This window comes from Danio aesculapii, chromosome 2 (assembly GCF_903798145.1).
Source record: "Danio aesculapii chromosome 2, fDanAes4.1, whole genome shotgun sequence".
NCBI lineage: Eukaryota > Metazoa > Chordata > Actinopteri > Cypriniformes > Danionidae > Danio > Danio aesculapii.
In genome coordinates, this window is record NC_079436.1 from 15914905 (window position 1) to 15930365 (window position 15461).

Below are 15461 nucleotides of genomic sequence, written 5' to 3' on the forward strand. Positions count from 1 at the left end.
ATGCTAGTGAAATAAAGTAACAATATATTTTATTTCATGGGTCTGGTGATCTAATTGTACTACTCCCAAATGTTAAGTTTAATTTTGCCTTAAACTACAACTGTTACTCAAAACAGCTTCCTGAAAACACTTACATATTTCCCTCTGAATACTTGCTATTTGAATCGACCGGTTTTGTGTTTCTGTACATCGCTTGGTTAATGAGCTGCTTAAAAACCAGCTGTCCACTGAAAGTCAAGCAACATTGCAAGATGAGTCCATGCCTGACAAGCTGTCAGCTCTCCACATTTTGCTAGCCACAACCATCACATGCAGTGCTCAGCATAATTGAGTGCACAACATGCACCCCATGTATTTAGGTGTATTTAAACAAGACAAATTTATTAAACAGATATATTTATTAAAATAATATTTTAGCCACCAAGCATATTGAGAAATTGAAAGATAATACAATTAAATTCAAACAAAATATCGCAAAAATATCCTCTTCTCAAAATTTGTATTTAATATTTTTCTATAACATATAAATTTGCATATACTAGTTTTTGGACCATTCACTACTGGCTAATCTAATGTATATGCACAAATATATTATTGTATACCTTCCTATTAAAAATATGAATTTAAAAGATAGATTTGTGAGGGGTGTACTTGTATATGCTGAGCACTGTATGTACTCAAATGGAGCAACACATGATTTACAAATATCAATCTGAGGGAGTTTGACTGAGGAAACCATGTCAACTAAATAGTCCACCTTTGCAAACTTTCAAATCAAACGTTAAAAACACTAATATCAACAACCTATTAATTTATCTGAACTAAGGCTGGGAGACGACACCACTCCATTTTTGTAAATTCAATCAATTAATATTCTACATATTAACCACATGAAAAAAGGCTTTGGCTGCATCCAAAATCACATACTTCCCTACTATAGAGTATGTGAAAACAGTATTTGAGTATATCTAAATTCATAGAATACAAAAACCAATAGGAGAGAAGTACCCAGATACTGTAACCTACTTCCAGTGGGATTCTGTAGTGCACATCCAATAAATACTACAGTATCCCATGATGCCACAAGAAAAAATTCATGCATGAGAGTGAGGCGATGTAACTGACGCAGATAGGTTGTGGGATAATGACAAATGGCGGATGTACTGTTGTATATGCGAATTCCATTCATACTGCTCACATTCATACTATTTACTGTAAAATGTTGTGTATAGGAAATTCAACTTCAAATAAAATACCTACTTGAGTTTTTCACATTCAAAACTAATGATTACGGTCCAACACAAAAATAATAATAACAATCCAATAAAATGCAAAATGTAAACATTGTACTTTCAAGATTTCAACTTTCTCACCATTCTTCTGTCTGCATCTCCATATTGGCATGTAATATTGCGCTTATATAAACCATTACAATTAGATGGATTCTAGAGGATCTTGTGGAACTCACTGATTGGGCACGGATGGGGTTTAAACCAGAGAAGTCCAGGCGCCTGGTATTGGGGAGGGGGTGATTTCAGAACCGGATTCGGTTCAGAACAAAAGGTCCCACCATCCCAACAATCAGAGAGAAACCAGACAAGAGTTTGGGAAAGAGGTATAGGGCAGACCTTAATGATAAGGAAACCGTGAGGCAAATGATTATCCAAGTAGATACCTGGATGACCTGGAGTACTTCCTAGACTGCTGTGGCCTCTGCTTGTTTATGAGGTGCCTGTCTCTACAGTGGAAGGACTGGAGAGGAAGATGAACACCTATCTACGATGGTGGTTGGGTGTGCCAAGAAGCTTCTGCTCCATTGGTCTATACAGCACAGGCAGCAAGCTACAGCTACCAGTGACATCAGTCCTGGAGGTGTACAAAGTAACGAAAACTCGCCAGCCCATAATGTTGCGAGACAGCAAGGACGAAAAAGTACGCTAGGCAAACATTGTGGTTAGGGCAGGCCGCAAATGGTCAGCTAATAAAGCGCTAAGGTATGCCTAGGAATGACTGCAGCATGCTGATATTGTTGGGACAGTAGCGCAGGGAAGGCTTAGATTGGGCTGCTTCACTAGCGCGAGCTGGAACAAAGCGGACCCAAAGGAACGCCACAGGCTAATACAAAGAGAGGTCCGCAAAGCAGAGGAGGAAACTCAGCGAGTTAAAGCTGTGGGCATGAAAAAACAGGGCAGCTGGACAAGATCCTCCCATCTTGTCCAGCTGCCCTGCTTTTTCATGCCCACAGCTTTAACTCCCCCTAAGAGAAAGGGCCCTGACATGGCAAGATATTTGGAGCATGGAAGGACAATGCATAAAGTTCCTGCTGTGTTCGGTATATGATGTTCTGCCGACTCTGTCAAACCTTCATATCTGGGGGATGGTAAAGAGGCCAAGCTGCTCACTATGTGGAAAGCAGGCAGATCTTGAGCATGTCCTATCAGCATGCCAGTCAAGTTTGGCAGACAGAAATTCCGGTGGCGGCATGATAAAATCCTCTCTCAGTTGGCGTATGGATTGGAGCAGGCAAGGAAGAAGGTGAATCAACATTCTGATGAGCATTGCTTTATTCAGTGTATTAGGTCAGGAGAGAGCACTGCAGCAGGACGAAGGAGAGGAGGCGTTCTGGCCTTAGCAAAGGATTGGGAAATGCGAACAGACCTTAAAAAGCAGCTTAAATACCCAGAGGAAATAGCACACACTAGCCCCTGACCAGATATTGTCCTCTGGTCTAGAGGCACCAAACAGGTGGTGCTTACAGAACTTGCAATACCCTGGGAGGAAAGAATGGAGGAGGCCCATGAACGCAAGCTCAAGAAATATCAAAGTCTTATACTTGAGAGCCAGGAGAATGGATGGAGGGCCTGGAATTTACCAGTAGAGGTGGGTTGTAGGGGGTTTGCGGGGCAGTCACTCTGGAGAGCCCTCAGACTGCTGGGAATTGAAGGAATGGCCAGGAAACAGCTTGTAGGAAAGGTCACTAAAGAGGTGGAAGCAACATCTCGCTGGAGTTGGCTACAAAGGGAGGTTCCGTGGAAAAGCCAACCTGTTAAAAGACAAACCATATCATAGAGTTGGGTGGTGGTCAGCAGAAGTAGATCCAGGACGCTGGATCTGCTGTCGAGCCCACCCGAGGTGTCATGAGCTTAAATCGGTGAAACACCAAGGAAAGCGGGGTGCCCATCTGATGACCAGATGTAACCACCAACTTTTATATAGAGCATATCCCTAACTCCCTAACTGGTGCTGAAGGAAGAAAGGAGGAGGGAATTATGCCACTGGCTCACAGTTGGTACAGGGCAGAGTACCTGTAAAGGTGGGCAAGTTGCAATTGTCCCATCGTATTTTGCATATGCATTTTACTGTAAAAAATGTATTACCGTAAACAATGTATTTAGTGACACCACGAAATAAACAAATGACTTGGAACGATTGACTTTTTACTTTGTCCATATGATTAGGGCTCCATGATTAATCAAAAAAAGATTGCGATCTCGATTCAACACAACACAATCTTAATTCAGCTTTTCAATGATTTAGTGAAAGTGAAACCGCATTCTAGAGTTATTATTACGACAAGCATTTGATATGTTTTTTTCTTTCATAGCGAACAAAAAGTGTTGTACGTGAAAATAAATGTTTACTGGGTCAGCAAAACTAATCTAGCCTATATAATGTTGAATATAATGCAAGAGGGAATCTGATAAATACAAATGTTTCATTTTACCAGTGAAGTAAAATGGTCTAATAATGATGTCAATGACAAATGACAAGCATATGTCTCAATCATAATAATTCAACTTTAGAATTATGAATAATTGTATTCTAATGTCATCACTGAATTAATGAACAGGATATATTTACAGTCCACCATTCCAAGTATATGCATAGGCCGAATATTATTAGTGTTGTTTTACCATATGTTTGAGAATTAACAATAATAGCCTACTCACATTAACCTTTATTTTGCATTTACAGAATCGTGAGAAGATCGTGATCTTGATTTTAAGCTAAATAAATTGTGAATCTCATTTTAGCCAGAATCGTGCAGCCCTACATACAATATGTTTTTTCATATTGCACAGCCATAATCTGAACAGGCATTTACCATTAAATGGAGCATTGCTATTAATTCACAAGATCAAATGGCTGAGGGCTATTAAGGAATGTCATTGGAGGTGGTAGCTGCACAGGAGGTGTTAAATGATGAAGCTGATGATGCCAAAGCTCTTCTAAGTGCCATGAACTTTTCAATTTCACAGCTGATCAGCAGTGACCTTTAGCAGCCAGTTAGATCCCTCCTCCAGCTCAAGCCTTTCACAGAAACACAGCAGCATGGCCCAAAGAGTCTGCACGTATATGAGGATCACTAGAATCCTAACAGGTGTCATTAAACGACATTAAATAAGAACAAGGTATAAATCGAAAATTAGACAGCAGTATGGTGAAAAATGTCCATGACAGAAAGTAGAAACATGAAAGTACTGTAGTCGTCTCTGCCATCTGTTGGATTACACTGGAACTGTAATCATGTTCTTTGGTTTGAGTGCAAAAATAAAATAAAAAAAATGAAATAAATTACTATAAAAATCACTAATACTGTTATTGTTTACTTATTGTTATTATAATTTTTTTTCTTAAATGAAATTAAAATAAAATAGTACATGAAATAAACAGAAATGTTGCCTTCACATTTTACATTAAAAGTTCCATTAGTTAATGTATTTACTACTATGAACTAAGAATGAACAATACTGTTACAACATTTACTAATCACAGTTCCACAATAATTTATGCAATACAAAAAAAAAAAAAACTAATTGTGATTGTTAACATTAGCTAAAGCACGGTAAGTTAACACAAATCAGCCAAAATAAACAACTGTATTTGCATTAACTTATGTTAAAAAAAATAAATAACAATAAATGCTGTAATAAATGCATTGTTCATTGTTTGTTCATGTTAATAAACACATAAATAAATAGAAATATTTTTAAAAGAAATTTATTTTGACAATGGAACTAAATTATTGAAGAAAATTTTAAAATATTCAAATGAAGGTTAATTAAAAAAAATCTTTATTACTATAATAGTATAAAAATAATACTAAAATAAAGTCTCTTGACATCTCATAAATGAGAAATATATCATATATGAATATGTATGAATATATATGAAATATGAAGAAAAGAAATATGAGGACCAACTAAGAAAAGCTAAATTCCAAAGCCAAATAAATGAAAATTAAAATCAATTACTATGTTACTATAGTTTAGTTTACCTTTCCTGTAAAATATAATCATGGCGGAAGAAGTTGTGCTAGGATATTTGGGATGTGGTGGGTTTCTTAGGTTATTAAAGGTGTTTTCTGTCACTTCTTGTATAGCCTGCATTAATCTATTCAGTGCAAGCTGCACAATTGATCATTAAACGATTTGGAACTAAACTCCCACACAACATAAAATATAAATAATGGTGATTTGCATATGTCAAATAACACAAAAGTACTCTGATAACAGTTTATAGTTTAGATTAAACCACTGATGTTTAAGGTAAAGATTGAGATCACTGTCATATGGAATTAACTTGATGCTCAAAAGTGAAAGTTGTTGGCAGCATTTACATTATTTAACTAATAGGTGGCGACAATCAGCCATCAAAAATATGCCACTGAATATTTCTTCAAACAAGACGCATCTAGCAATGAAACATGAAGTTTTATGATTGAATAACTGAATCATTTATTGAAAATTAGAAAATAAATATGGGTTGTACAAATTAGGATGTCACAGTACTGAATATTTAACAATTTATTTTTATTCAGCCAATTATTTCTTCATTTTATTTTTAATAAAATTACAAGTTCTAAGTTCTGTTTGTGCAAACCAAAAGTTTCTTGCAGTACTGTTTGTGAAATAAATTAAAAGCAATTTACATTTGTCTCCTCCCCTTTTTGTCTGATCCAAAAATGGTCCAATTTGTGACAAACAAAAACGCATAATGTGATCCGAACAATGACAATTGTGATCCGTTACACAACTAATTAACAATGCTTTTAAATTCTTAGCGTTCACAATTCACTGTGAGTAAGATAACAAGCGAAGTCTAGGCATCAAAATCAAAATAAAAAACTTTTCTTTACTGAAAATCAGGCATAAGCAGATTATATCAGGATTCTGGAGTCCACCTATGCTAAACCCTAAAGAACAGCAATTAAAAAGCTCTAGAAAAGATAGCTGTCGCAGATCAAATTGAAATACAGACACATTACGGTTAATCAACAAAAGAAGAAGAATTGCACAAGAAGTGTAGCCATTAAGAGAGAGCTGAGCATTTTAACCCTCATTTGCATAAACTTTAAAGTACTCTAGTGAGGTGATGTGACATTTGCATAAAGTTTAAAGACATTATTTTATTCACAAGCCTTCTCACATTTTAGCCAACAAGAACAGAAATATTCAAGCATACAGTACCTCTGTGCTCCCTGAGTGGATGGCTTTGTCCACGTATAGCAGTGATTGATCCTCCGCTTGACACACAAAATTTGACCATAATGCACAGCTTTGATGGGCCCAACACTGACCTATGGGCACAAGGTAGGTGGACAGGAAATCAGTAGACTGAATGTGAATTCCATTAAAAAGGATAATTTACCCATATCCTTCCAATCTTGCATTGTTTTCTGTTTAATAAATGTAAAAGGAGACAATCTGCTATGCGTTTTGTATCATATAAAATAAAAAAGCAGATATGTTTTGTGCCCAATAAAGAAAAGACAATTCATAGCGGAACAGCAATTCAGTTTCATTTTACAATTTTTTTGTCCTCACCACAAATACATGTGACATGTACATGTCTGACTACATTCATTGACTTCAACAGTGGTCTTAAACTTGATTGCTGGAGGGCCACAGCTCTGCTCAGGTTTGCTCCAACCCTAATCAAACACAGCTGATCCAACTAATTAAAGTGTTCAAGACTAGTAAAGACTATTAAGTAGGTGTAAGTTGGAGGTGGTTGGAGCTAAACTATACAGAGCTGTGGCCCTCCAGGAATTGAGTTTAAGACCACTGGTCTACAACTTGATTTACAGGCTGCTTCTTGACAAAAAATGTTTGGGCCATTTATCGATCTTTAAACTGTTCTTTAGAAAAATGATGTACACACACTGAAAGTTCTTTTAACATCTTCATATGAAAGTAAAATGGATGGTTTTAAATTGCACTTTCTTCAACAAAATGTTTAAGTAAGAAGTAACATTGACTGTCTTTAAATGGGTGTTCACACACCAATGACAATAACAAATTAAAAAAATCATTCTGAATGTAAACTGACAGCAAAGTTTAGACCCGAGCTATAACATTAACAATTAGAAATGCACTGAAATGGTACTTCTGGCTGAAAGCAAAGATTCTGGATGCACTTGGCTGAAAACATTGTATTTAAAATTATGAAGCAATTTTAAATTTTCATCTCCCATTCCCTTTAAGAGTCAGTTGCATCGTGCTATGGGACATTTCCTATTTACCTAACATGGCGGACTTTGTAAGTGGGAAAACTGAACTATGAGGCGCCGTGTAGGATTTAAATCAAACTTTGCTTATCAACACACACATAAACACGTGCATATACACCTATAAATTACTCGCATATACACCTATACTTTTAGATGTTCAAAACAACATATATGAAACTTGTGTATATACATATAAACTTGACGCTCAAATACACACACACGCACATACATATAATCTCCATCTATGCAAACACACCGACACACGTGCACATACATATATACTCCATCCATGCATATACACCCACATTAACACACGCACATACATATAAACTCCATCCACGCATACACACCCACATTAACACACGCACATACATATAAACTCCATCCACGCATACACACCCACATTAACACACGCACATACATATAAACTCCATCCATGCATACACACACACATTAACACACGCACATACATATAAACTCCATCTATGCATACACACACATTAACACACGCACATACATATAAACTCGGTCCTTGTGCACGCACACACAGGCACATACATAAACTTCCTTGCATAAACACCCACCCACACACACGCACATACAACTCCCAACATGCATAAACACCCGTTAAACAGTCGAGCAAACATTCAAAACAAGATACACAAACGTATACAAAGTTGTGCATATATGCAGGTGATTTATATGTGGATGTGCGTTAACTTTTCAGTGTGAATGGAAGGCATGTCCGTTCAAACGGAAGGCATTAAGTAATTTTTTTTCTCATGCAAATCAACATGAATTTCAGAGTGATCTTGATAGCCGTGACGTTTGTCGGTGCTTTATTTACTTGTGTTAATTGCAATGAAGATGATAGAATCAGGCGAATAAAAGTGAAACAAGCAGCTGCAGCGCATTAAACACATGCGTTTTTAATCTACCGTAAAACACAGAGTAGACGCGCACTACAATTTAAAGCACAGATAGCGTGACCGTCTCTCTCCGAACCGCACATGGCGTGACCGCAGACCGCAGATCTGCGGGCCTTGATGGCCGAAACAAATTGCGCAATTCAGATTCTGTTTCTGTTTGCAGTTCAGCTGAAGCGGACACATTTGACTCCACTGACTTAGATATGGATCTAATTATAGTCGGCGAAGCAAAAACATTTAGCAAAATCTTAATTGCGTCTGTAAGGTAACGCTATCACTGTTCATCATGGTCATTCAAATGGAGAAACGTGGCAAAATTTACTTCGTCTTATTTTCTGATTAATGGCAGCTGGCAAACCAACAATGTGCATTCCTGCCACCTTCTGGACTGAAGTGTGGACCCAAAATAACCCATTAAGGATTGCGACACCATACAGAAAATCATATTAGACAACAATGTATTTATTTTAATAATAAACAATATTATATACTTCATATGTGACCGTGTATTGATTAAACCTACTGCTTTCATTTATTTTAGGATTTTTAATAAACATTTTGCTGGAGCAGTCATGTCATGTTTTCAATAATTAAAAGACCTAATACCTCAATTAATCACATTATTTATATTTCATAAGCTTGAAGATAGGATAGATTTCACTACAACACAGCTAATTGAAATTACCTGATACATGCTTATAATTATAAATAATGATATATTTCGTTTTGGCTGTGACTTTTACACTGAAATTACTTTTTTTAATGAACTGAGATAACTTCCTGTTATACTGAAATACCTTCCTTTTACAGTGAAAAATTCTTGCGCACTCACATATGAAATCACTTGCATATATGTATATACACAAGTAATTATATATTGATTGAGAAGTTTGCGCAACTTTTTTATGGTTGTGTATGGAAGGATCAAGTTTATGTATGTGTGTGTGTGTGTGTGTGTGAGAGCGCAAGGACCGAGTTTATATGTATGTGCGTGTGTTAGTGTGTGTATATGCATGGATGGAGTTTATATGTATGTGCATGTGTTAATGTGGGTGTGTTTGCATAGATGGAGTTTATATGTATGTGCGCGTGTGTGTTGGTGTGTTTGCATAGATGGAGTTTATATGTACGTGTGTGTTAATGTGGGTGTGTATGCATGGATGGAGTTTATATGTATGTGCGTGTGTTAATGTGGGTGTATTTGCATGGATGGAGTTTATATGTATGTGCACATGTGTCGGTGTGTGTATAGGTGTATATGCGAGTAATTTATAGGTGTATATGCACGTGTTTATGTGTGTGTTGATAAGCAAAGTTTGATTTAAATCCTACACGGCGCCTCATATTGAACGCTTCACTTGCGAGAAAACAGGTATACAAACCATCTGCAGCATGAGGAGCAAGAACAAGCATTCAGCCTTTTTACTTTCTCTTTATTTCACTCCTTTACTTTCATGGAGTAAGGAAACTGTGTTGTACACATTCCTCTTAAGATATCATTGGCCCACATATTTAATTTTGTTTGTTAAGCGCAAAGATTTATTTCAAAACTATGTCTAAATTTGGTTCTAATTTCCAGCTAATGAATGAATGAACAATAATGATTTTGGAGTTATATCCAAAAACTATGCTTATGCCACATGGTGATTCATACATCTCCAAAACCCGACAGGTGGACAAATCTAAACTTGTATTATTCAAACTAATTTAAATATGCATATAATAAATAATACTGCTAATAATAATAACATTACACAAATGCAATTTGTCAAGAATAAACAAACAACATGAACACCCCGACATGAAGAAGACATGGAGGGAGTGATTTTTATATTTATGTTTAAAATAATAATTTTGTAACATTTTAATCTTTTAATTTTTTCATATGTAAATATATTTGTGTATTGTATTACATCTTGTGTGTATAAAGCAATGTGAACGTGTTTTGGACCTGCATATGCTCATAACTAACTAGACTTTAGACCAGTAATCAGTTGGTCAGTGGCACAGTCTATTTTAGTTTCTCAAAATAGCAATGCGACTTAACACACCTCCTTTTTAGACCGGAACACCCATGAGTCCACAAAGTGGCGCAAATGGATTTGCTATTTAAACAAAATGTGAAAATTATTGTTGTGCTGGTCTGAAAATAGCACCAAACACATCTTGCGCCTTATTGCACAGGGTGGAAGATAAGGCCCAATAAGTTAAATTATATAAAAGTAAAATCATTTTACTGACAGTAACATCAGACAGAAAATACACAGTTGGCAAATTATTAGAACACAGCATATTGTCGAGCTTTCAGTTGTTTTGAATTGGCCTTTACAATATCCATGGAAAATTTGTTATTAATTCTGATTCTACGTTAAGTCCTAATTCATCGTTAATGTCACACAATCATGTTCATTCACAGAAGAAGCCAAATTAATTGTGCAACCATTGTCAGGAATTTGATAACATTAGTGTTGAAGTTCTCAGAAAATGTACTGAAATTATGCCAGTAGATGTGATGCTGTAAATGCTGCAAAAGGTGGACGGTCCAAATATAACAATCAAAGTGGATAAAAACTGTATCACTGGATTCATCTGATGCTGTGCTCATGTGTTGAGTGCTCTGCGTGTTTCATGAACAATATGAATTAAAAATCATGTTTTGGAGGCAAGAAAGGTCAATATTTTCAGATATGTCAGGTGTTGGCCACCACTGTATTAATATTAAATATCAACATATCTTTATTGTCTTTGCAATAGATCCTGAAAAATCTCCATTTCAAGTGCTACCTAGCCATTCCCGGTAGCCCTACCCCTTCAAGCAAAAGATTGGGACACCCCTACCCGTTCACGTGAACGTGCAAAATGAGGGGTAGGGGTAAGGAAAAGGGCTAAGGGGTAGACTTGGGATTGGGCCTTAATGCTATGTTTATATTTATCAATATCATTATTGGTGTGAAAGGGCATTAAAAGTCTATAGATAGTTTGCATAACTCTGTGCGTCTTGATAACGTTTTTAACACGTCTTACCCGACTCAAAGAATGTTTGGACATCAATGTCATCTGGTAGACCAACGTAGCGGAGCTCATCCCAAAACCTGCTTCCTGCTTCCTCTGCCCCAACACTGAAGGATAGAAACAGATAAATAAGATGTTGTTAGGTTTCAGTCTTACACATTGTGGCAGGGAAAAGTGTATTATGTTTGTTGGCTTAATATTTCCTTTTGAGAAATTTCACCTTTAAAATGGCATGACCTATAAGAAATGCACCAAATGTACCACATATTTGTACTATTAAAGCAAAAATCCATCTGCACATGACTTCCTCCACAGAGCACCATAGGGTTAAATGTGAGTCATATATATTGTTATGCCTATTTAACGATTTTTTTCATCTACCACATTTGTAATTTTTCTTTAATTATAATAATAAATATGAAAGTGTGGTTGATCTGATATAAATTAGTTTATATATCATGCATTTACTTTAAAAATTAAAATATTTTACAGTCCATATATAGACTAAGATGGATGTGTACATTCTCTCTAACTGCTGGCCCTCTATCATTAGCCACCGGTACCAGGAGAGTGTTAATTTATTCTTGACATTCAAGAACTGGAGGGGTTTGACTCATAGCCATTTTGCGGGGGATGGTGTTGATTGATTAACTCATCACAAACACATCATGGGATTAAAAAAATGGAAGCATCATAACCCTGTGAATTTCATTATACAACTCTATCAACCTGCTGGTATGGCTATCCTAAAAGTCCCTTATTCCCTTATTTTTCAGGGGTCATAACAGCTAAATGAACCACCAATTATTCTGACATATGCTTTTAAGCAGCGGACGCCCTTTCAGCCACAACCCAGTACTAGGAAAGTCTGACCAATAAATATTTTTTAAAAAGTTTTTACAGTTGATAAATGTATAACTTTACAACATAAATGACTTTTGTCCAAATAAATGTACAACCCCAAATCAGAAAAAGTTGGGACAGTATGGAAAATGCAAATGAAAATAAAGAAAGTGATTTCTAAATTTATTTTGACTTTCATTGCAGACAACACAACAAATATTATTTAACGTGTTCTTCGTGATTTTTATTGGTTCTTACAACACAAAAAACGTTGAGAGTTGCGCAATTTAGGTCTATATAATTCCTAAATAATTCCTATTCTTCTTGAGGCAACTTAAGAAGAACCAGCTTTCATCAGCCGTCTTGGTGAACTTCTACCGCTGCACAATAGAAAGCATCCTGACCAACTGCGTCACAGTCTGGTATGGAAGCTGCTCTGTTGCTGAGCGTAAGGCACTGCAGCGGGTGGTGAAAACTGCCCAATGCATCACAGGGACTACACTGCCAGCCATTGAGGACATCCAGAAGAAACACTGTCTGCGCCGAGCATGCAGTATTCTTAAGGACACCTCTCACCCTGCTCACAGACTGTTTTCTCTCCTGCCTTCCGGCAGGCGCTTCAGGCTCCCCCGGACAAAAACCAGCAGACTGAGTAACAGCTTTTTCCCCAGAGCTGTCTCCCTTTTGAACTCTGCCCCTCACTGACTCTTTTGCCCCCCCCAATACACCCCCCACACTCCTGTAACTTCTATACTCCTCACAATCACTGCACTATTTAACATTTGCACATTTAAAGTTTGCACATATTCATTGCACTACATTGCACTGATTCACTTATCTGAACTATACATACCCACTGCACATGAACATTTGTAATTGTTTATCTATCTGCCACTCCTGATTATTAATAGCATCCTGTACATATATTTATTTATTGTAAATCTGTTCATAGCTAATACAACCTGTATATAATGTTCATAGTACATCCATCTGTAAATATTACCATAGTTTTTCTATAACTGCACTTTATAACTTATACCTGTATCCTGCACTTGCTGCTATTGCACTGCTGGTTAGACCGAAACTGCATTTCGTTGCCTTGTACTTGTACATGTGTAATGATAATAAAGTTGAATCTAATCTAATCTAATCTAATAACGATGTGATTTGAAACAGGTCAGGATTGTAATTATGATTTGGTACAGAAGCAGCATCCAAGAAAGGTCTAGTCCTTTAGGAGCAAAGATGAGGAGAGGATCACCAGTTTGCCAATAAACAGGAAGACATTTGGATATTTCACCTTCAACAGTGTCTATCATAATTAAAAGATTTTGAGGAATCTGGAGAAATTTCAGTGCGTAAAAAACAAGGGCGCAATAATAAGCTGAACAACTGTGATCTTCGAACCCTCAGGCGGCACTGCATCAAGAATCATCATTCACCCATAAGCAATATTATCACATGGGCTCAAGACGACTTTGGCAAAACATTGTCAAGTACCACAATACGTAGTTACATTCACAAATGCCAGTTAAAACTGTACTGTGCCAAAAGAAAGCCCTATGTTAACAGTGTGTAGAAGCGCTGTCGACTTCTCTGGGCTGGGGGCATCTGAGATTGACCATCACACAGTGGAAGAATGTACTGTGGTCAGATAAATCAGTATTTCAGGTATTATTGGAAGAAATGAATGCTGTGTGCTCTGGACCAAAGAAGAAAAGGATCATCCAAACTGTTACCAGCAAAAAGTGCAAAAGCCAGGATCTGTGATAGTATGGGTTTTGTCAGTGCCCTTGGCAACGGTAACTTGCACTTCTGTGATGGCACCATTAATGTACATAGAGATTTTGGAGCACAATATACTGCCCTCTTTTTTCTGGGACGCCTAAGCATATTTCAACAAGACAACGCAAAACCATATTCTGCACACATTACAAAGTCCAGGCTCTGGAGGAAGACCATACAGGTTCTTGACTGGCCTGCCTGCAGTTCTGACCTGCCTCCAATAGAGAATGTGCGGCACATTTTAAAATGCAAAATGGGACAACAAAGACCCATACTGTTGTCCACCTTAAGACTTGTTTGCAGGAAGAATGGGACAAAATTACACTTGAAACACTTCACAACTTGGTGTCTTCAGTCCCTAAACATCTTTTAAGTGTTGTGCAGAAGAATGGCAACATTACAAAGTGGTAAAAGCTTTACTGTTCCAATTTTTTACTGAAAAGTGTTGCAAAAACCAAAATTGGAATATGTGTTTATTAAAAAAAGCAAAACAATAAATCATGAGGAACACATTAAATAATTTTTGCTGTTATTGTCTGAAATGAAATACAAGCCAAAGTACATTCAGAAATCACTTCTTTTTTTTCATTTGCATTTTCCATTCTGTAACAACTTTTTCTGATTTGGGTTTGTAAAAATACTTAAAACTAAAGACATTAACATTATTTTAAAATGGTCCAAGTTGATTAATCCATTGTAATATTATTATGTAAAGAAGTAAAAATTGATTTTTTTAAGTGACTACACTACATTTGGGCAGCACGGTGGCGCAATGGGTAGCACAATCACCTCATAGCAAGAAGGTCATTGTTTTAAGCCCCAGCTGGGTCAGTTGGCGTTTCTGTATGGAGTTTGCATATTCTCCCTGTGTTTGCGTGGGTTTCCTCCGGGTGCTCCGTTTTCCCCCATAAGTCCAAAAGCATGCACTTATTAGGTAAGCTAAATTGACCGTAGTGAATGAGTCTGTATGGATGTTTCCCAGTGATGGGTTGCAGCTGGAAGGGCATCCCGTATGTAAAACATATGCTGGATAAGTTGGCGGTTCATGTGGCAACCGCAATTTAATAAAGGGACTAAGCCGAAAATAAAATGAATGAATGAATAAAACTACATTGAATAGTGGTAGTAATAACCATTTTTAGTGTTTTACACATTAATTTTAATAGAGTATTGGAATATAACAACTGTAATCTTAATGTACAATGATAAATTAGCATCAGCAATCCCATAATAAAGAAATTTAACAATAAGAAATATTTGTAATGACCTTTTAAAATAATCGTTAGCCTATTTTATATGCGTTAAAACATAGAATAATGATTATTTCAAATGGGTCTGTCATGATATGTATTTTTTTTGTTTTATGATATATGGCACCA

General features: G+C 36.6%; 1 protein-coding gene across 7 annotated transcripts in view; it reads right to left on the minus strand.

The window, feature by feature from the left end:
• kmt2cb (lysine (K)-specific methyltransferase 2Cb) overlaps positions 1-15461 on the minus strand; it is a 184590-nt gene that overhangs the window by 109845 nt on the left and 59284 nt on the right. For all 7 annotated transcript variants that reach the window (XM_056473635.1, XM_056473626.1, XM_056473643.1 and 4 more), the window contains exons 6-7: positions 11467-11561; positions 6471-6580 (exon numbers count right to left, since the gene is read on the minus strand). In XM_056473635.1, the coding sequence (XP_056329610.1) occupies positions 6471-6580; positions 11467-11561 (205 nt within the window). The remainder of the gene's footprint in view (positions 1-6470; positions 6581-11466; positions 11562-15461) is intronic.